Below are 20,451 nucleotides of genomic sequence, written 5' to 3'. Positions count from 1 at the left end.
GTTTGAGCCTTTGCTGTGTTTCCACCCCTCCCTACAGTTTCCAGGACGTGGTGAACTACTTTGGTGTTAAGCCAAAGTCCGGGGAGAAAGAAGTAGCTCCGAGTTACATCTTTATGCTTTGGTACGAATTCTGCAACGATTTCAAGAACACTTGGATACGACAAAGCAAGAACATCTCCAAGGAGAGGTGAGCTGGTACCACTACTGGGTTAAGTCTCAGAAGAAATCAGGAGAAAGGAGTCAGGAAGGGCGTTATTAGGGTTACTGAATAATCCAACAATCTTTAAAAAAAAACAATGACTGAATTTTCCCTGTTTTCTGTGAGTATGCTAGAAATAATCATTCTAAAAAAAACTAATGTCAGGAAGGGAATGTAAAACTTTGCAAGACTCAAAACATAATCATTTCAGATTAGACTTCTTTGTTTCTGTCACCTTTGGATTGGTGCTTAACACCTCTGGACATCATGTCAAATTAGCACTAATTGTACAAGGGTGATGTGCAGATGCCGGGTTGTAATTAAAGCAAGGAGGGAGGCCATCAAAGAGGAGGTGAATGGGGGAGTAGCTGAGGCCTTGGTCCTGCAACAGGGGCCTGAATTTATGTTTCCTCTGACCTGAGGCGTAATTGGTAGTGGGCTGGGGGGTTCCAGAAAAAGGACCGGCAAGCGGACAGTGGCCTGTGGTGGTTTAAAGGCTGCGTGTTATTAGAGAACTGATAAACACCGTAGCGATGCTAAGCTCGAAGGAGGCGGTGAGCTCTCGCTGTCCAGAGAGACTGTGTGGTCATTTTTATGCCACATTAAGTATCACATGGTTTCCCTGTTTACTAGGTAATCGTGCCGCTTGTTGCTCGCAGCTGATTGTGCTTATGTACATTTAACTTTATTTTAAATACTGTTTGTGATCCCATTAAAAAGCCAAGTGTTTTGTTTTTTTTAAGGTTGCCTCATTATCTCATCAAGCTGCTGTCATTCTCTGCTCATTCCCACTTAAAGGGCTTTCACTGACCGCAAACTCCAGAGTGGATCAGAGAGAGTGTGTGTTTGTGTGGCTGGGGGGGCCACTGCATGGCTCTGTGGTGCCCCAGGAAGATATTTAAATGTCTTGCTCTTATAAACAAATTCACAAGAGTGCAAGGATGAGGCTTTGTATTTGATCTGGTTACACTTGGTTCCCAATTGATTTGCAGAAGTTTCATTGTGTACTTCTTTTAACTGTCTGATAATGTTGAGCCTTGCTGGTCTCTTTCTTCTTTCCATAGGTTGAAGGAAGCCCAAGAAAACATCAAGAAGATCACAGCAGAGAAGAGAGTCGAAACCAAGAAGATCAATGCCAACAGTCTGGTGAGAGCTGATCTGTATTCAGAGACCAAATGGAATTTCCCAAAAGCCGCTCTTTCTTGTGTCGCAGCTGAAATCGATGCGCTGAATCTTTTTGTGGTTCTTGCCAACAGAAGGAGAGGCTGCGACAGAAGGAAGCCAGCGTGTCCTCCAGCTGAGCAGAATGATAAGTGGCAGAGCAGAAGAAGCACGGACCGGCGGTGGTGCGCCAGGAAGGGTGCAGGGGCCCATCCATCCTGCAGTTACCACCTGCCTCAGCAGCACTGGACCCTACCCTCTGTTCACCGTACGGACCCACAATAAAACATGGTCAGACTTTTACTACTCCCACTACCGTATCTGTGCCCCACTAACAGCACTGGACATCCCCTCCCCTTCCCCTGTTCTCCACCGCCTTCGCTTCGAGGCTTTTTTGGCACAACCCCAGTTAGCGAAGACGATTGGCCGCCGCAGCCGCAGCGAGGGGAGTCATAAAGGCCAAAGGGTTGACCTCATTCATGCAGCATGGCGTGACCCCTGAGTGCCCAGCTTGTGAAAGGTCTCCAGGGTTCAGCGGGATGCACAGCAGAGCCAGCTGACACATCCACAAACGTCCTTCTGGACCTCTTCCGAAGCACGAGAAACAGTTTCTTTTCCAAACTGTATCAGATGGCGTATGTGTTAAAACGATGCCCCAGCGCGGGCTGTGTTTCTTAGACGTTGTTGTCGACCTACAAACAGATATGGCTTTACTGCAAGTGTCTGCTGGGAAAGAAAAAAAATCACTGTTGACAAAACAGATCTCTCACTTGGAGCAGGGAGAAAGAACTTTCCTGTGTCTTTCGCTGTAGCGGGTAGCTTTTCATTCACCACGGCTCATTAAAACTCTTGTAAATATGTCATGTAGTAGAACTGGCAGGGACTGTACAGCTTTGGGAAATATGATAGATTATCTATGCTGGGCTTTAAGTGCGGACGAAGACACGTCGTCTAGAAGTTGAGTGCGTGTTTAAAAGGGGCGGGGGGGCCTATGTGTAAGAATGTGAGGTTTTGCTGTACTGCACCAGACTGACCTCTCCTGGGTGACGGCCAGAGGAGAGCAGAAGCTGGCAACAAATGTGGCCCGGAGCCTCGGCTCACACAAAATTGGACTAAGAAAAAATAATAGTAATAGTTTTGAATGACACAACAGGTTTTGGGCTCACCTGCAGTTTTAAAGAGAACTTATTAATCCTTCAGTGAATGCTGTACATGACGTTGTCCCAACACAGTTTTAAGCTGCTTGCTTTAGCTGTATGTTGCTGCACGTCGTTTTACCCCCCATGCTGACCGCATGCGTTGTTTTTGCAGCTGTCTTTCACTGTTTTGCACCTCCTTTTTCCTATGCAAGAGTAACGTTTCCCGTTAGAAAATGTATAAATTATATTTCTTCATGATGAAATCTTATTTTATTTTTGAACAAATAGAAAAAGTGTAATAAAATCATGCTTTATTTTCACTAATGTAAGATGTAGCTATGCTCCTGTATCACTAAAGAAAATTGTATTTATGTAACAAAATAATTATTTTATGCCCCCCCCCCCCTCCCAAAAAGAAAAAAAAACAGCTTTGTTTTGTATATTTTGATTGGTAACTGAATTGACTAAGAAGTTGCTTGATAGGTCAGTTGATTCATGGGTATTTTTTTTTTTTTTAATGTATGTTGTAAAGATTTCCAGCGTGCTCATGGAAGTCGAGTGCTTTGCACAGAATAAAGACAGAAAGTTTAATGTTTATATTTTGGAGTAATGATGACTGTATTTTGGGTACTGTGAACATTTAAGATGATCACCTGGAGCCATGCGAGATGTTATACCTCAGATTTCATCGTCACACTATCCATAAACTGCCCCTTCGATCGATTACTTGTTTTTACCCTCCAAAGTCTTTCACTTGTGCCATTTATTTTGTATACAAATCTATATAAGTCGAAACTTTAAAACTGCTATATTTTACTCCAGAGGAGTTGGAAAAACAAAACCAGAAACATAAAAAATAAAGAAAATGAGCAGATGCTGACCAAGGAATTGCTGTAGCCTCTACTGTATGTATGTTGGTTCATGTGACCTTCAGTAGCTCTCATGTGAATGCTTTGTAATTTTATGGAATTGTTTTAAATTTCAAGAAATAAACTGTGGGATGCTGAATAAGTGGGGCTTATTTTGGACGAAGACGTGGACTTTGAAAGATATGTTAATGCGGCTTCTTTCAGTTTTCTGCTGTCAACGCCTCGATTTAGGCCCGCGCTGTGAAAATATGATATTTATGTAAGGAACCTGAGTCATTCGATGATTCATAATTCAGCCAGACTGTTCAATAAACTGAGTCAGAAGTTGTGCCAGTTCCTGGAAATCTCCTGAAATAAAATAATTGGGAGGAAATTCTCATAACATCGGTTTAATGGATGTAAAATTGGATGAGGTTGGTATTTTAATAATTTGAATGAGATTTAAAACTTATTACATATTCATTAAAAAAACTTTATGTTGATCAAATAAGAATCAGAAAATTTCCAAATGATTTTTTTTTTTTCCTTTTTTAATGAAATGTTGGGACCTCCCTCAACTGTAACTGACATCTATGTGAACCAAAGTAATGCAAACTGTGACTGAATACATCAGTCGTATTTATTGTAGACTGGCTAAAGAACAAAGCCTCTAGTTCTAAAATTTTCCCCCCATCACCCACTTATTTATAAATATGTTCATTTAGTAGAACATCTTTTCATTTACACTTGAGAATTCCCTTAAGAACCTGACAGATTTGCGAGCCTTGTAACCAGATGCGGTGAAATTGAATCCCATCATTTCAGCAGATCGCTGGAATAGCTGACTTGCAGCTTTTTTCCCAAAACGGACTTTAAAATATATTCCAGGGTCTGAATGCGAGTAACTCGGTAAGATCCTGGCTCGGTGCAGGAGGGGAGCAGGAAACGGTGAATGGAGGGATTCAGCTTTTTTGTTTTTGTTTTTTTTTTAAACACAGCAGATAATTTTCGCAGTATTCCAGCATCCATTTATTTAGTTTTCGTGGATAATTTAATCAAATGAATAAACAAATGGGTTACATCAAAAATGGCTTAACATTTTACAACTATTTCACCTCGGTAATGTATAAGCCACCACTGTACACTTCCATTTAAACTAACTTCAGAAGCCATAGTTTCTATATTTGACTAAGCTCACAACTTCAAAAAAAATAAAAAATAAAATAGAAAGAAAACTTCACTAATGGACTTCGAAATTCACAGAAATCAATTAGGTTAACCTTGAACGATTCTTGAAATATCGAAATAAAATCATTTTTCTCCTTTTACAAATAAAGTCGTTCGCCTATCAAATTCCACACAGTGGAAACATCCAGTTTAGCAAACATATATGCGTAAAATGCAGGATGGACGGAGACGTTTAACAGTCACAAGGACTGTTTTGGAGCAGTTAAATAAAACCGGTGTTCTGCAGTCCTGTGGGGGCAAGGAAGCCGTGCGTAAAGCATGCCCATTCCAAGTAAGAGTTTCCGTGCAGTGATCTTTTTTTTAGTCTGGTGATGTGTAACAAGTTGCTTTTGACGTTTTTTTTATTATTTTGTTTTAAGTTGCATGTCCATATTGGCTCACGTGCTGTACAGGAGAGACGTAAGTATCAGCGTGTGCGGTGCTTATCTCCAGATGGAGACGAGCACAATTTCTTGGCTGTGAGACAGCTATCAAGTCCACTAAGAAGAAGAAGAAGAAAAAGAAGACATGAAACACACACACATAATCGCTGTGTTTTAGTCCAGGTCTATGGATATGCAGCGACACTGTTTGACGCGCTGGATGCGCTTCTTCTTGGTGGGCGGCTGCTGGTCCGGACAGTTCAATGTGAAAGTCATGGTGGTAAAACGCTTCGGTTTACAAAACGAACAGGACTGGAAGGCGCCCTCCTCCCTCCGGATGTGCCTGGGGATGTAGAAGGAGTTGCACTGTCCGTAACAGAAGCGGTTGATGATGGTGCGGCTGACGCAGCCCTCCTCGTGGATGGTCTGTTTGAGAGGTTGTGTTTTGCACCAGTCCCGTTTCAAATACTGGCGCTCCGTCACATGTAGAGCTTCCTGGCTGGACTCCAGCACTTCGTCGGCGGGTGAGGATGAGCCCGGCCTCTGGCGAGAGCCCGAGCCCGCCTGCGGAGTCTGCGGTTGCTGCTCCGATTCGTTTGGGTTGCTTTTGTCAGGATGAGGAATGGCGCCTTGTGAACCTCTGTTTCTTTTTGAATCCACCGGAGAGGAGAGCAGCCCAATGATGAAAACCATACTGTAGAAGATATGCGTGGAGTTGGCCATCCTTGTAGAGAAAAAGAAAATGGTTCGTCACTCACACAGTTTTCGGCTCTGCATGGGTTACGCACAGCTGTCATAGTTTTTACGCTGCGTAAAAACGCACCGAGGGAACTTTTTCCCCATCATTTCTTCTTTGTTGAAACAACATGAAAAGGAGGCTGACGTTTAAAAGCAGTCATTCATTTGAGTCACCTCAGTCCAAATAAATGACAGAATAATATAATTATGTTCCCATAATTATCCATTCTCCAAAATATTCCTGCCGAATTTATCTAAAAACAGTAATAAACCATGTCACATGTCCTGTAAACCGTTAGTGGCTCCACACTTGCGCAGCAAGCGATAGAAAAGCATGCAGTTTTACCATTTCTATAAGTTATATATCATGATGTTTAAAAAACAAATAGAAATACCTGCTATGCAACACTGCTGCTACAAGTGCGATGATCTGGTCCTCGAGCTTCACTGCGGCACCTTTCGAGATGATAGGTACCTACTGGTGTCGACTGTGCACTGGTGGGACTGTGGATGGGTGGGAGACTAAGCGCTCCATAGACAGGGGCCAGGGGGTTTAATACAAATTGCTACAGCGCCGGACTGTCTCCCTTTTAAATGTCTGCCAGCTGAGATGTGCACAGCAGTTATTGGCTAAGCACGATGTAGAGAAAATCAAGACTATCCGCCCCCTCAACAGTTTCCCTTAGCCCACAGACAACCGAGAAACAGTGAAAGAAGGCAGGCAGGGAGGGAGAGGGAGCTGAGTGCGTACTGGGGGAAAAAGTAAAAGTGCGATTTTTGTTTGTTTGTTTTTGTTTACATGTTTCAAGAAGACACGACCATAATACGGTGCATTATATGTAAATGTGCAACTATAAATGAAAAGCGGAGCTCGAGCTGCTAAAGCAAACAAATGCAGTTACAGACAAACTTTAAAAGATGAGCCAAAATGCAGCACCTCTGACACCAGTTAGTCGAACTCCATTTCCATCCATTCAGCAGGGTGATAGACGTCCAGCCTGAAACAAGGGTAGCTCTTCATGTATCACAGACCTGAGAAAAACAAAAATCATTAAAGGCATTTTTTTTAAAAATTGCATTGCTTCGTACAATCGCAAAAAAAGCGCAGTGGTGTAGCCTAAGCCAGAGTATATGTTTAATCATTTCACTAATACCTGTTCATTTATGACCCAAACGAGTCACGTGATCTCGGCTTAGTCCATATTTTATCAGCTCAATTGTTTTGTGTGTGTTTTTTTTAAAATCAGTCATCTTCAAGAGGAAGTTTGGGATTAGTCTCATAGATGATGTTGTATCCTTCATGTTTGGCATTATTGAAGGCATAAACGTTTGCCTTTTCAATTTATTTTTTTAAAAAAAAGTAAATGGTTTTAGAAATTGCTGACGTGACTCTAAAATGACCCACTTGACGGATTTTTATTTATTTATTGTCAAAAACCTGGCATCCCTAAAGTTTTCTTAACCATTCCAGCCCTGTGAAAGGGAACTTTAAGGAAGCTGAGAAGTAGCCGCACCACCTTCCCCCAGCATAAACCCATCCGCTTATTACATTGCCCAATCTGACGTATTTAGGGGTCATGACAACGTCATGAGTCAACAACCCCCCAAAAGACCATGCGCTCCGGTCAGTGCAACATGAGATTAAAGCGTGGCATTCTGCCCCAGGTCCAGTCATACCTCACACACATGAAGGATGGCAAGCTTCCAAATGGGCTGAGGAATAAATCTCCAGGAATGATTTTAACCCTCACCCGATCGGGAAAGGCTTCCGAATCTGCAGGGGGGATACAATGTCAATTTGCTTTCTTCATGCCGGGTTAGTCAAGTACATAATGTTACATTTTTAATAGTATCTGGGGCTTTAGTTCTCAGTTTGAGTCAGATTGCTGACTCAAAAAATAAAATGTTGGACAAAAAAATAAAATAAAAATAGTAACCGGTTTTTTAAATCTTTATATAAACTCAACTACGTTTAAATAAATGTTGTAAATAACGTCATATATTTCTCAAGTAATATATTTTAAATCTGGATAGACCTTCAACAAGTTAGTGTAAACACTCTAAACTTCCAGCTGACACATTCTGGAGGCCTGCGCTAACATCCCAGTGCAGCCGTATCTCACTTTGCAGCTGTCTGCAGTAGCTGTAGCACTCCCCCTGGTGGTTGCACGGAGTCCAAAAATTATTCAACCACAAAACAAATCATGTTGTTTGACTTTATTCGTCTGATGCAGTTAGCACAAAAAAAGAAAAGAAAAATAGCTGAAGACTTGAAAAACAATGGCCTGCAATAGACGTGATTTCATGAACACTGTTTGCTTTTTTCCTCCCCACAAAATCCAACAAAGGTGCATGTTTTCTTCCCCTGTTCAAGACATGACAATAATAATATGGAATAAAAACCCTTTCACTTCAGTCAAGTCCCCCCCCAAACATCTACCTAACATTAAAAGGGCATAAATATAATGACTCAATCAAAACATCCCAGTCACACCAATCACATTTTACACAATTTAGCCTGCACACTACTAACTAAACGTAATCTTACAGGCTGATATGTGTCGACATCTTAACTTCTAAATTGGTTTTACTGAAGTAAAACAAATGTAAGGCATACAAACATCTCCCAATAAGGCCCTAAAATAACACAAACAGCATCTAGACAGCTGACAATAATTTAAGACCCTGAAAACATGAATAGGTTAGGACGTTTAACATCACTCTCAGCAGACACCTGCATAGTTAAAGGAGAGAAGAGGCCAAATGGATATTCACTATAAATCGACAGGCTTCGTAGCAGACAGCAGCCTTCCTTGGTTGAGAGGGTTTCTGGGTGAACCTCTGTAATAGTTCATGTCCTTCCCAGCTAGCTGCTGCAGAGGCTTCTGAGCTCCTGATGGCTCATTGGTTGAGCAGTCCACTTGGGTCTTTGATTGGACCTTGTTGGTCATGTCGCCCAGCGCACAGGACTTGGTGCGTGACTTTTTTGGAGGCACTGGAGGGGGCTTCTGTAAAGGGCACGTGTGGCTGGATGGCACCTCGTGTTCTCCGTGGTGAGGTTGAAGTTTTGGGTGAGGGGAAAGGCCACTCTCTAGACTCACAGCCTTTGCTACTTGTCCACGCTGGTTGGTGATGGTACCTGCAGTTCTAACAGGTTTCCTGCTCTCTCCCATGAGAGAGTTAATCCTGCGAACAGTCTGACGCACAGGGGTGCGGTGGAATTTAAGCGGCGACTTGATCTGATTGCTCTTTGAGCCTGTGGGAGAATAAATGGTGAGCTTGTTGAAGTGCTGAATGTGGTCTGCCACACGACGCCTTTCAGCCTCCTGACTGTGTGATGAAAACGTTGGTTGTTTTTGGACTTTGGTACCAATCTCTGGAGAAAGTTCCCTCTTGTCATGTAACACACTGACTACAGCGTCAGTTTTAGGTGGTGTAACAAACTCATTTCGGAGTTCAAGACCTGGTTTGTATGGAGTTGACTGCCGTCCAGAAGAGACACCTAGTCTGAAGTGAGCAGGACTTTGGATATCCAGAGCATCAATCAACTTGCTGCAGTTCATCTCCTCCATCTCCCTTTCTCCTGCTCCTACTGTGAAGCTGTTATTCCCACCAGCAGGAGCAGCACAGAGAGAACCTTTCTCATCCTGGATGACTGGGCTGTGGGATTCAGCAGCCTCAAGAACTACACTATCAATATGCAAAGGAGACAAAGCAGCAATTTCAATCTGGCCAAAAGTAATGTTCTGTTCATTAGCCAGAAGGCTCTGCTGCATACAGAAGCTGGGGGCTTCACTTGGCACAGACAGAGATTTGGCTGTTGAAGTCTCTGGAGGAGGGTCTGTGATCATGTTGGATGGTTTTGAAATACTTGCTCCTGAGGCTTTGCGGGACTCCTGTATGACAGCCTGGAGATCACTTCCAGACTCTGAGAAGGCCTTCTTGATTTTCAGCAGGGTGGGACCGGTTTGTCTCTGGGCTTCAGGGATTGAGCTCTCGCTCTCGAGGCTCTCTGCACTGGAAGCACAACACAACTTCATGGGAAGGCTGCTTACTGCTGGGGGCTTGGACACGACGATGGCGGGCTCAGACATGTAGCTGCTTTTAAGGCACAGGTTCATTGGCGTATCCGTGAAAGACCCGCCGCTCAAGGCCTGGGCTCTTACGGGCGTCTCCGCACACCACAAGCTTCGGTGGGCATTTAAGTCACATCTGGGCGTCAGCAAGTTGTCTTCAGACTTACTAATGAACTTGGAGCCTGGAAAGGTACATTTTTGATATGCATTACATGACAAGAAGATTTAATATTTTATTTTAAGCATAAAGTTCAGCTGTCTGGTACTTACTCTTGGATTCAGTTTTTCCAGGCTGAACTGATGGAATGAACTCTGTCTCTTTGGTGAAACGGAAACTGGTGGTGCTCTCCTGTTTGGCAAGTCGCAAACCAATGGACTCAGAAGCCTTTATGAGCAGCATGAAATGAGAAATGAAAGAGGGTGAAATGTCAGAGTAGTATTTTGTTAAAAAGGATCCCACAGAAAAAACCCAAAAAGTAACATTAAGATGTTAATATCATGACTTTTGCGGTTAGTTCTTCAGAGGATGATAAAAATCACTCAGAAGAAACAATCCATTTGATTTTTTTTTAAAGTTTTTATTAAATCAAGAATACACAAATGACTATAAAGCATTAGTATAGAGCCTTAAACAGCCTACACAATGTACTCAAACACTGGTTACTATCTATCTATATCTAGATAGAGATATAGATAGATATACATACACACACACACATTTATTAACATTCGTCCACCTGAGTGCTTAGTGTAGTAAAATCACTGAAATCTAAGCATAACAAACACCATTCTATTGTTTGGTACCATGCAAATATCACAATTTGGTCAGTAATATTACATCATATTACAATTACGATTACCTGTAAAGTCCTGCATGGATTACTTGTTTTAGAGTTAGTCACTTTAAGTAAACTTAGTACATTAAAAACAACAATAAAAAAGTGCTACTGTGCACAAATACATGCCACATTACTCCTCATGTGCAAATGTATTAATTGCAGATTATGCATGAATGCACTTGACTAATCTTTCAGTGTTTATGGGAAAACCAGAGAAGTGGTTGATTTCCATCAGGCCAACACACTTACAGCGTCTTTGCTGCTCTTCCCCCCGAGGCTAAAACGCAAGCGCAGGGACTTGTGTGGAGCTTCTTTTTTGCTTGTTTTAGGAGAAAAGCAACCAGCCTTTCCAGACTCAACTCTGAAAAGGATAAATAAATAAAACAATTATTAGCAAGATAAGCTGGGGATAGTTTAGATTAAAGGCTAAGGCTTTACAAGTATATCTTCCTTTGGATGAGGGGTGGGAAATTCATTTTCCCAAATGGCAACATTTGAAATTGGGACTGTTGTGGAGGGCTACACCGATAATCAAAGAGAAAATGAATACATAGTTCAGCTTATTGGTGCTGCCCTTCACAACAGTCCCAGTTTCTCATGTTGCCACTTAGAAAATGAATTGCCCGCCTCTACTTTACATGATTTTAAATAGAAAAAGCAACAAAAGTGAGAAATGAATGATCACATCTGTACCTGTTGATAAGGTGTCTGCTGCTGAGTCGTCGGCTCTTCTTCCTTGCAGATGTGGTCGGTTGCCTTCTAGACCTCCCTGCTGACGACAGGACATTTTGGGAAGAATCCAGCATCCCCAAAGTACTGCAGGCTACAATATTTAAGGAGGAAAATTAAAGCTGTATTAAGATCAAGAGATACCATAGCAGTTTATGCCCAGTAATTAAACATTCTTTACTACCTGATCCAGGTGTGGAGGGCCCGTTGAACAAAATATCAGGAAGCAATTCTATCCCAAGGTTCTTTTTGACAGATCTACGTTTCTTGTTTGAAAAGCCAAAAGAGCTGCCAGACTCCAGAGGAAGTTTTCGCTTGGAGGCTGGTGTTGAAATCACAGGAGTTGCAGAAGAAAAGACTGGCAAAAATCACAGAAGAATTAATGTCTTCACACATGCAGGATTTGATCATTTCCATTTGAAAACATGCCAAACGGACTCAGAAATATTGGCAGAAGCTTGTAAATAAAATCAAAAATCAAAAAAAAAAAAAAAGGCAGAAGAGTGAAAAGCCAATCAAGCAAGCCTGTGCATTATTCATTCATTATCACGGTAGATGCAAACTGCTTTAATCCAAGTGCAAAAGAAGATTTAAGCACGAAATCAAATATGTTCCCAGATTGATTTATTTTATTAAGGAAATTTTAGCTTGTCGTTTCTTTTGTATAGCAGATGGATTACTACAGTTTTATCATGCTACATGGCAGGCAACACGGTACATACCAAGACTGTCTGTGTGGGGGACATTTGTGGGTGTTCTATTAGTTTTTATCTTATTCAGTGCACCATTGACCACATCTGAAATATGAGCCAAATACACATTTACTGACTACAGCAGTTTAAAAATAACATTATTGAATAACATGCACTGCAATGCAGTGCTTACTTTCACTTGCATTTGTCTGATGTCTTGAGTGACATATTCTAGTTGAACTGAAACTACAAATATTCACATATTGTACCAATAAGCAAAGAATTACTGTAAATCTGATATAGCCTTACCACCCAAGCTGCGCCTGCTTTTCCTCTTCATTCCCGAGTTCAGCTCCGGCTCTTCTAGTTCATCATGAGCAGGAGACAGAACCCCTGCCTCACAGCCCATCATGGCAGGAACTTTGTCTTGAAGAAACTTTGGTAACACACCTTCAATGCACAGACAGTCAAATATTTAGAGGTAAAACAGAAGAGTGAAACCTGACATATAGAAGAAATGCTTTTAAGATCAGCGCCTCAGGTCATACCAAAGCTGTGAGCATTCTCTATGAAACACTGGACTACAGCGGCCTGCAGTTTGAGGCGTTTCTCAGTGTTAGCGTTCATCTTCTCTGTGCCATCACCAGAGTGGAGGAGGTTGGGTGCCAAGATTACAGACAAGTTACTGCTATCCATCTTATTCTCTGCACTCCTGTGATAAAGCAGTAAAAGTAAAATATCAATTCTTTAAATATAAAAGTATTATGTAATAAATAGCATAAAGAGAATTTGAAAAAAGGTGGTTTTACGTTAACTTACCGTTTAGATACATTGTAAAGAAAGTCAAAAAAATAACGCAGCACACATAAGTTCCTGTCTGGCAAAACACAAGACAGCAACATGGTGGCAGAGGTCCTCTCCTCCTCATTTGGGAGCTGCTGAGCCTTGAAGAAGGCTTCCTGCAGCTCTGTGGGAAGCACGGGCTCTGGTAACTCACGGAAAAACTGCTTCACCAGACCCGCCACATCGCAGGGAAGAGCAGTAGATAGGCACTCTTCACCCGCATCCAATTTTGCCTGGACAGACAAAACACAGCTCTGTTGTGTTAGACAGTCCCCAGTGTCAAGGTCACTCGGTGAAAGCGAGGTCAGCTTCAGCCATCACTCACCCTGAGTGCTTTCAGACGAACAACAGAGCCTGATTTTCTGAACAGGCCCTCTGTGTCAATCTGTGCTAGCAGCCTCATGCACGCGTCAACCAGAAAACTAAGGGCAGTTAAACAAAAACAAAAAAATCATTAGTATCAAATGCACAAGATGGGACATGAAACAACTTGCCAGCTGCAAGTTTGAATAGCCTAAAATATGCATTATTACCTACCTTGGAACACTCCCACATTCCATATTGTAATATGGCAAATTCTCCAGGGACATACCAAAAACCTTTGTCTGGGGAAAAAATAAACAATAAAACATTATGTTTGCTCAGTTTTACAACTTTTAACAACAAGGCTTGAAAGTTGGGGAGGAACAGAAACGGAGCTATACTGCTGTAATAAAACTAACAATCTATAGGCTGCATCAAGCCACTCACATATTCATCCATTGCAACACTGTGGTTATACAGTTAGTGTGGTCTTCCTTACAGACCAAAACCACTGCCAAAATTGCCATTACTTTTGACCAGTTGACTGACTGGATGCCAAGCATTCCTAAGTTTAAGAGCAACACAGAGGCACTTTGTTGGTTTAAAACTGTCCAGCCTTTTTCAGCAGAGCAGAACTTTAGTACTTGCCTTCTTCCTTCTGACCTAAAGGTTGGACTGTTTCTATTAATTCTCTATCCACAAGAGGGACTATTCGTGCAAATGCAGAAGTTCAGCCTTCATTTGAAAAGTCAAAGTGTGTTGCAACTAACCTTGTGACTCCTGTAACCCATTTATAAGTAGAAGGGAGGGCTTCAGTAGTTATTTCCACTCATTTCCACATTAACTGACATTCACTTTAGCAACTTACATCTAATCATCTGTGCCGTCACAATGTCAAAGTGTGTATTAAAGAAATATTTTAAAACCCACACAAATATGAAGCTATATAAGAAAACACTGGCCTTTAGACTAACAAAATCTATGCTGTGAACAATGACGGCAAGACCCAAACAAAACACCTTCAGTGCTTGGGTGACAACAGTCTGCGAACAAATGGGACTCGTCAGCTTTCAATAATATGCTAATCCGATTCAAGAGTCTAACCAACACAATGCCCAAGGTTAATAGTGTGAACTTGCTGATTTGTCGTCTAACTACACCAACACAACGATTATGATGAAGTCCTACATTTCAGAATCGCTGCAAATAATTCAAGTGAGTGGTGTTGAAGATTAGTAAAAACGTTTTATTTAAACTTACCGAGTTGCTGGCTGCTGACTTGCAGCTGGCCGCTTTGTTTTTGTTCCAGTTCTTTGTTTTAATCCCGTACGCTGAGCGGAGGTGCTGCACGGCCACTAGACGCATCACATTTTTCTCCATGACTCTCATTTTTGCAAACGTACCTCGAAATTTTGCACTGATCACTTATCTCTGCCACAGCAAACTCGCACTCACAGCTCTAACAGTTCAGGCCTGACCGCAGCCTCTTTGACTTTGTTAATTTCCCAAGACCTCCGGACGATAACTCATGCTCAGCGTGAATATTAAGCGTCCATAAAGCTCTGTAGCAACACAACCGTTGATCAGCTGTATGGAGAATAACCTTACTTAGTCCTAATGAATAGACAACTCGACTAAAGTTACATTATGGAGCACTTATCTAAAGGTTAACTTCATGCATACGTTGCGATGCAGTTAGCTAGCTAACATTAGCCAGCTAGGTTAACACATTGACTTTCCCCTACTCTGAAATAACCGACACAGCATCTAAGTTGCACGCGGTCTAAAACGGCCTACCTCCTGTAAAACAACAAACTCTATAAATTAAATAAGTTTAACTCGTTAGCTAGCTAACTGCATTGTAATAAGGTTCGCTCCTCACATCGGTTGCCCACTGTTTCCGCAATGCATTCAAACAGCAGCGCTCCCTGCTCTCTCCGCTGTGATTGGCTGAAATCCTTTTGAATAACGTGCTTGCTTTTTTGTTTGTTTTAACACCCAGAGCAGCCTCGCTGGGCGGTGCAGTTTCTGTTAAGGCAGAGCAAAACTCAAGCAGACGCTGCGATCAACCGGTAGGCCATGTAGTTTAAATGAGTCAACCATTTGAAAAGGAAATTTCCGCTTTTTCGTGCCTGTACACAGACAGTCCCTCTTTTATGCTGTGTCTAACATGTCTAGTAATAAGTAAAGTTAAATATAACCTGACTTTTAAATAACCAACATGTTTACTGACACCACCTGAGTCTTTAAGGACTTTAAGGACTGGGAATTGTAAAAGTTTTTATACCAGAGAAATGACCTAGTTAATTTTCTCAGTTAGACTATTTCTTAAATGATCCATATTTGTTTCACACAACAATATCATAGGAGGTTCTCTCACAAAGGTTTGTCTTTATTACAATAGAACATACACTTATATACATGAGACAGCAACGTGAAAATGCATGGATGAAAGGAGGTGTGCTCAGAAGCATTTCCTGTGAACAATGGAAGGGCCGGCCTCATCGTACTCCTGCTTGCTGATCCACATCTGTTGGAAGGTGGAGAGGGAAGCCAAGATGGAACCACCAATCCAGACGGAGTACTTCCTCTCAGGTGGAGCAATGATCTAAGGAAATGTTAAACACCATTTAATCAGAATACTTTAATCCCTAAGGAAATTATCTGGGTTACAGTTGCTCAAGGTCAATAACAGTAACAGACTGAACTAATTAAATAATTCAATATATTACAAAGTTTACGAAATAAATGTTCATGATGTGTTAATTGACTTCATCCATGAGTGTATTTACTTAAAACGTCTGCAATTCTCTCACCTTGATCTTCATGGTGCTTGGTGCCAGGGCTGTGATTTCCTTCTGCATACGGTCAGCAATACCAGGGTACATGGTGGTGCCACCAGAGAGCACATTGTTGGCATACAGGTCCTTACGGATGTCAATGTCACATTTCATTATGCTGTTATAGGCAGTCTCATGGATACCAGCAGACTCCATACCTGGTGGAAAACAAGTAAAAAGATTAAAAAGGCGTTTTGTAACATAGACAGAAACAGTGTAACTCAAGCATCGAGACTGAACTCACCAATGAAAGAAGGCTGGAAGAGGGTCTCTGGGCAACGAAAACGCTCATTACCAATGGTGATGACCTGACCATCGGGCAGCTCGTAGCTTTTTTCCAGGGAGGAAGAGGAGGCAGCAGTGGCCATCTCATTTTCAAAGTCAAGAGCCACGTAACATAACTTCTCCTTGATGTCACGCACAATCTCACGCTCAGCTAAGGACCAGAACGTTTAGCTATTTAGGAAAATCCAATTCATACATTTTTAATACGCAAAATAATTAATCAAGATGGCATAGTCCTACCAGTTGTGACAAAGGAGTAGCCACGCTCAGTCAGGATCTTCATCAGGTAGTCAGTAAGATCACGACCGGCCAAATCCAGACGCATGATGGCATGTGGGAGAGCATAACCCTCATAGATGGGAACATTGTGTGTTACACCATCGCCAGAGTCCAGCACAATACCTTTAACGAGCAAATAAGAGCAGCAGTTCAGCTATGTCACACATCACTCACTATACAATGTTGCTGACATCACTGAGAACACATGCTGCTGTAGGGGGATTAGCACCTCCACTTGACAAGGAGACAGATGACAGACACAATAATAGTGTAAACACACACATCATACACATCTCTTGCTTAAGTACTGGATCTGTATTTTACATTCTGGAATAACTGATCTCAGACTCAAATAAACACCTGGAAAAATGATTGAAGTTTACTGACCAGTGGTACGGCCAGAGGCATACAGAGACAGCACAGCCTGGATGGCCACATACATGGCAGGAACGTTGAAGGTCTCGAACATAATCTACAAGAGAAAGCAAGCAGAATCAGAGGGAGAAGAAACACACAACTTACGTATAAATGGGGTCTAAAACAATTGATTAGTTGCTTTAAATACCTGAGTCATCTTCTCCCTGTTGGCTTTGGGGTTCAGGGGAGCTTCAGTCAGCAGGGTGGGGTGTTCCTCAGGAGCTACACGCAGCTCATTGTAGAAGGTGTGGTGCCAGATCTGACCGAGGAAAGAGAAGAAATCTGAAATAACTGAATAAGCAACAACCTGATCTTACTAACGAGGCACCAAATGCTCTTATAATGGCTGTAAAGATAAAGTGGGGTGTAGGTGAAATTGCACAAACCTTCTCCATATCATCCCAGTTGGTGATGATGCCATGCTCAATGGGGTACTTCAGTGTCAGGATACCCCTCTTGCTCTGGGCCTCATCGCCTACATAGCTGTCTTTCTGACCCATACCCACCATCACACCCTGAAAAAAGACACATGAGCTGGAGTATAAAACACATGAAAACAGTTACCCTAAACATCTTTTTAACATTGCACTAAGATAGTTTTTTGCTTGGAGCATACCTGGTGGCGGGGCCTTCCAACGATGGAAGGGAAGACAGCACGGGGAGCGTCATCTCCAGCAAATCCAGCCTTGACCAAGCCAGAGCCATTGTCGCACACAAGGGCGGTAGTCTCATCGTCGTCACACATGATGAGGCTTTACTGGGGTGATCTAAAATTTGATGAGAAGGTTTAGGCTGGTTGTTAGGACCATCTGCCTAAATTCTCCGTCATGTAAACTAAGGATGTGTTATTGTTGAACAATCACTGACTTTATTGTTGGAGCAGCTGATTAAATGAGACCCTTTAGAGATAGAGTCAGTCACTCGTGTGGTTAATAGATACGTATTAGCTGTGATTTAACAGTCCTTTGAAGAGCAGCCAGCACTATCTGATAGCTGCTCTTATGGTATTATCACTTGTGAATACTAACTCAATTCAGTGGGTGCTACAGAGCTAATTCGATGTGGATGGATGCTATTTTTGTCCGACCCTTGTCAGAAACCCCTGATACCATATCTCCACAGCCACGATTGTTCCTGGGGTATCTAAGAGCTGCTGAGGTAGCACCAAAAAGGGCCACAACCGGGAGACCTGTGAGCTATTTTAAGCTCAGCACCCCCACAGCCGTTAACAGGGTTAAACAAGTGACACATTGATCTCTTGCTATTTCAGGTCAGAGAGAAGTGCCTGGCCAGCACCCATCTGTCTGTACGCTGTGACACTCGGGTTTTACTACTTGCTTCTGTGACCCAGCTGCCTCTAAACCTAAGCCACTGAGTCACTGGTAAATTTAACCAACATCCTCTCAGAGTTGCACTTTCCAAGTACCACTCTAGTGTGACTTTGTAGTGTATCGGTATACTTTGTGAGACTTTGCACACTACAAAGTGTACCGATCACAGGAAAACACATCACCCCACTGTCAGTCGTTTGTGGCATCACATGCAATCAAACCATTTTAAGCAAAAAACAGGTAGAAATAACACCAGCTTTCACTGTGCTCCACAAATCCAGTCAGTGATTCTAACTTCTGAGGACGCTGAAATAACCTAATCTATTCTCTCATAAAAGTAAAAAAAAATAAAATCCTTCATTTCAAATAACAGGTAGTAACTTTCCTGAAGGTAAAAAGAAGGCAGTTGCACAAGCAGATACCTCTTCAGTGATTCAAAGAGACACACTTTGAAATGTACTCACCTAAGCAAGCTGGAACACAGATGCTTCCACTGGGATGCAGGGTCACAGTCAGAGGATCCCCTTAAATATGCCCCACAATGGGTCGAAGGACAAGGGGCGGGGCTGAGAGTTCACGCGAGTCCAAATAAGAGCTGCCAGCAAAAATCCTCATGCCCTTGGAAATGTGTGTTTCACATACATGGAAGAGACTTCTCTACAGTGCACTCCTACTCGCTCACAGTTTAAACATCACATGTTAGTTGAGTTATTCTTGCTTTTCGGATGCACCCACAGATGACTATTGATATGAACTACTGAAAGTTTTTTTCAAAAACTGGTGTAGATGGTTGTTATATGTAGGTCTTTAAAAAAGCTTTTTAAGATAATTAAGCATTTTTCTATATTGTTACTAAAACTACATCGGATGTCTTTCTTTATATAACTATACTGTAGAACAAGATTAATAAAGGAAAGGAAGAAAGGAACATAAGGCATCATCTGCATTTTAGTTACAGTGCAATCTCTTAATAGCTCTCAAATAATGTCAAAGTCTTGATAAAGTGTCTGTATAATATTTGAAATGATGTGTCTCCCAATGCGGAACAAATGCAACTCATCCCTCGCAGGTTTTGCTGATCCATCCAGTCAAGACAGCGTGACTGGTGTCTCGCTAAGGAGATGAAAACAACCACTCTGCTGGTATGTGCACTGAGCCTCCTCAGTGTGTGGAACAGCTGATGGTATTGCCAGAAGGGCTCTATCTGATCTGGCTCTCTGTGTCAGCGCTCCATCATGATTGGCTCAGCTGTCTCCTTATAGGGTGATGGTGAGGAACAGAGTCATTAATGAGCAGCCACTGAGGTTTCACAGCTTGCAATGAGGAATTCCATATAAGCGCCACTCACTGCTTAAGGTGCATTTTCCTTTATGTCCACTAAACCTCGTGATGTAATATTTTCACATCTGTGAATGAATGATACAAACATTTGGCATAATCGTTGGTGTAGCACAAGAATGTTCCCTTTGGGATTTTTCTGTATCTCAGGAAATGTCACTCATTTATTTGTAATGATTACAACAATAATTAAGTAAATATGAGGAAGAATAACTCTGATCTAAAAGAGAAATATGTGCAGTATATGATAGGCAAAGGAATGTGAGAGCATTCTTCTGCTCCACACTGCCCCAGCAGACACAAGTGCCTCCTATTTATAGCTGTACTCCACAGATAGGAGCTGGATGCAGACGAAGCATCACATAGTTATCTGCATGACAAAGAGGACTTTTAATAGAAGACTGGATTTATATTGTTTAGATACAAGAAAGTAAGGGGTGTGATTCACAGTAAAAATATAACAAAGGGCGACAGTTACAGAGCAAAATTAGGAAACAGAATTCAGTCTTGAACTGTGAGGATTATAAAAAACTAAATAAAGAATACCTCAGGTGTATTTATGGGTGGAGAGGGACATTATGGGATAACTATCACTCCATCCATTCATCAGTCTCACGCCCAGTTTAGGATCACAAGTTAAACTAATGTACATGTGTCTGTGCTTTGGGAAGAAGCCAAGGTTCCCCGCTCAGCAAAAAACTACAAATCCCTTTTCAGAAAACGTGGAGCGCTGTGTAAAATAAAATAAAAAACAAACAACTGAGTGAGGTGCACATTAATGAAA

The 20,451-nt window shown here is 41.9% G+C and overlaps 4 protein-coding genes across 6 annotated transcripts in view; 1 reads left to right on the top strand and 3 right to left on the bottom strand.

Moving 5' to 3' along the window:
- The window catches only part of LOC309695997 (formin-1-like), a 48,904-nt gene extending 45,394 nt beyond the window's left edge, over positions 1 to 3,510 (top strand). Inside the window, exons 17-19 of the mRNA XM_082517025.1 lie at positions 38 to 187; positions 1,264 to 1,345; positions 1,456 to 3,510. Coding sequence (XP_082373151.1) covers positions 38 to 187; positions 1,264 to 1,345; positions 1,456 to 1,500 — 277 coding nt within the window. The 3' untranslated portion in view covers positions 1,501 to 3,510. The remainder of the gene's footprint in view (positions 1 to 37; positions 188 to 1,263; positions 1,346 to 1,455) is intronic.
- An 842-nt stretch (positions 3,511 to 4,352) lies between these two features.
- Positions 4,353 to 7,541, bottom strand: grem1b (gremlin 1b). Its single transcript, XM_082515004.1, has 4 exons — positions 7,373 to 7,541; positions 6,633 to 6,727; positions 6,091 to 6,445; positions 4,353 to 5,681 (listed from the first exon to the last, which is right to left on the bottom strand). The coding sequence occupies exon 4, from the start codon at positions 5,678 to 5,680 to the stop codon at positions 5,132 to 5,134; it is 549 nt and encodes a 182-aa protein (XP_082371130.1). The 5' UTR covers position 5,681; positions 6,091 to 6,445; positions 6,633 to 6,727; positions 7,373 to 7,541; the 3' UTR covers positions 4,353 to 5,131.
- A 356-nt stretch (positions 7,542 to 7,897) lies between these two features.
- Positions 7,898 to 15,145, bottom strand: arhgap11a (Rho GTPase activating protein 11A). 3 transcript variants are annotated; one of them, XM_082514994.1, is made up of 12 exons: positions 14,438 to 15,145; positions 13,412 to 13,479; positions 13,200 to 13,296; positions 12,851 to 13,107; positions 12,580 to 12,743; positions 12,341 to 12,481; positions 12,062 to 12,136; positions 11,524 to 11,697; positions 11,304 to 11,433; positions 10,860 to 10,971; positions 10,042 to 10,156; positions 7,898 to 9,953 (listed from the first exon to the last, which is right to left on the bottom strand). In XM_082514994.1, the coding sequence occupies exons 1-12, from the start codon at positions 14,564 to 14,566 to the stop codon at positions 8,470 to 8,472; spliced, it is 2,946 nt and encodes a 981-aa protein (XP_082371120.1). In that variant the 5' UTR covers positions 14,567 to 15,145; the 3' UTR covers positions 7,898 to 8,469. The 3 variants fall into 3 exon arrangements, with proteins under 3 accessions (XP_082371120.1, XP_082371121.1, XP_082371122.1); XM_082514995.1 differs by having other exon boundaries at positions 11,304 to 11,379; XM_082514996.1 differs by lacking the exon at positions 12,062 to 12,136.
- Positions 15,146 to 15,548: 403 nt separating this feature from the next.
- On the bottom strand, positions 15,549 to 18,899 carry actc1b (actin alpha cardiac muscle 1b). The gene is made up of 9 exons (XM_082515003.1): positions 18,794 to 18,899; positions 17,615 to 17,765; positions 17,385 to 17,513; positions 17,147 to 17,257; positions 16,969 to 17,053; positions 16,543 to 16,704; positions 16,262 to 16,453; positions 15,994 to 16,175; positions 15,549 to 15,785 (listed from the first exon to the last, which is right to left on the bottom strand). Exons 2-9 carry the CDS (start codon positions 17,741 to 17,743, stop codon positions 15,642 to 15,644), a joined length of 1,134 nt encoding a protein of 377 aa, XP_082371129.1. The 5' UTR covers positions 17,744 to 17,765; positions 18,794 to 18,899; the 3' UTR covers positions 15,549 to 15,641.
- Between the last annotated feature and the right edge of the window lie 1,552 nt (positions 18,900 to 20,451).

The sequence above is a fragment of the Aulonocara stuartgranti genome (genome assembly GCF_965226115.1).
Source record: "Aulonocara stuartgranti genome assembly, chromosome: 19".
In the NCBI taxonomy this organism is placed as follows: Eukaryota; Metazoa; Chordata; class Actinopteri; order Cichliformes; family Cichlidae; genus Aulonocara; species Aulonocara stuartgranti.
This window is presented reverse-complemented; position numbering and strand designations above follow the sequence as displayed.

What these genes read in the sequence shown, in the direction of transcription:
- arhgap11a (XM_082514994.1), bottom strand. Translation starts at nt 14,566, where the DNA reads ATGAGAGTCATGGAGAAAAATGTGATGCGTCTAGTGGCCGTGCAGCAC. An exon ending in AGCAGACACCTTATCAACAG is followed by an intron (nt 10,972 to 11,303) that starts GTACAGATGTGA and finishes TATCCTTTTCAG; the next exon opens with AGTTGAGTCTGGAAAGGCTG. An exon ending in TGGAAAAACTGAATCCAAGA is followed by an intron (nt 9,954 to 10,041) that starts GTAAGTACCAGA and finishes GTACCTTTCCAG; the next exon opens with GCTCCAAGTTCATTAGTAAG.
- actc1b (XM_082515003.1), bottom strand. Translation starts at nt 17,743, where the DNA reads ATGTGTGACGACGATGAGACTACCGCCCTTGTGTGCGACAATGGCTCT. An exon ending in TTGGAAGGCCCCGCCACCAG is followed by an intron (nt 17,514 to 17,614) that starts GTATGCTCCAAG and finishes GTCTTTTTTCAG; the next exon opens with GGTGTGATGGTGGGTATGGG. An exon ending in CTACTCCTTTGTCACAACTG is followed by an intron (nt 16,454 to 16,542) that starts GTAGGACTATGC and finishes TCTGGTCCTTAG; the next exon opens with CTGAGCGTGAGATTGTGCGT.
- grem1b (XM_082515004.1), bottom strand. Translation starts at nt 5,680, where the DNA reads ATGGCCAACTCCACGCATATCTTCTACAGTATGGTTTTCATCATTGGG.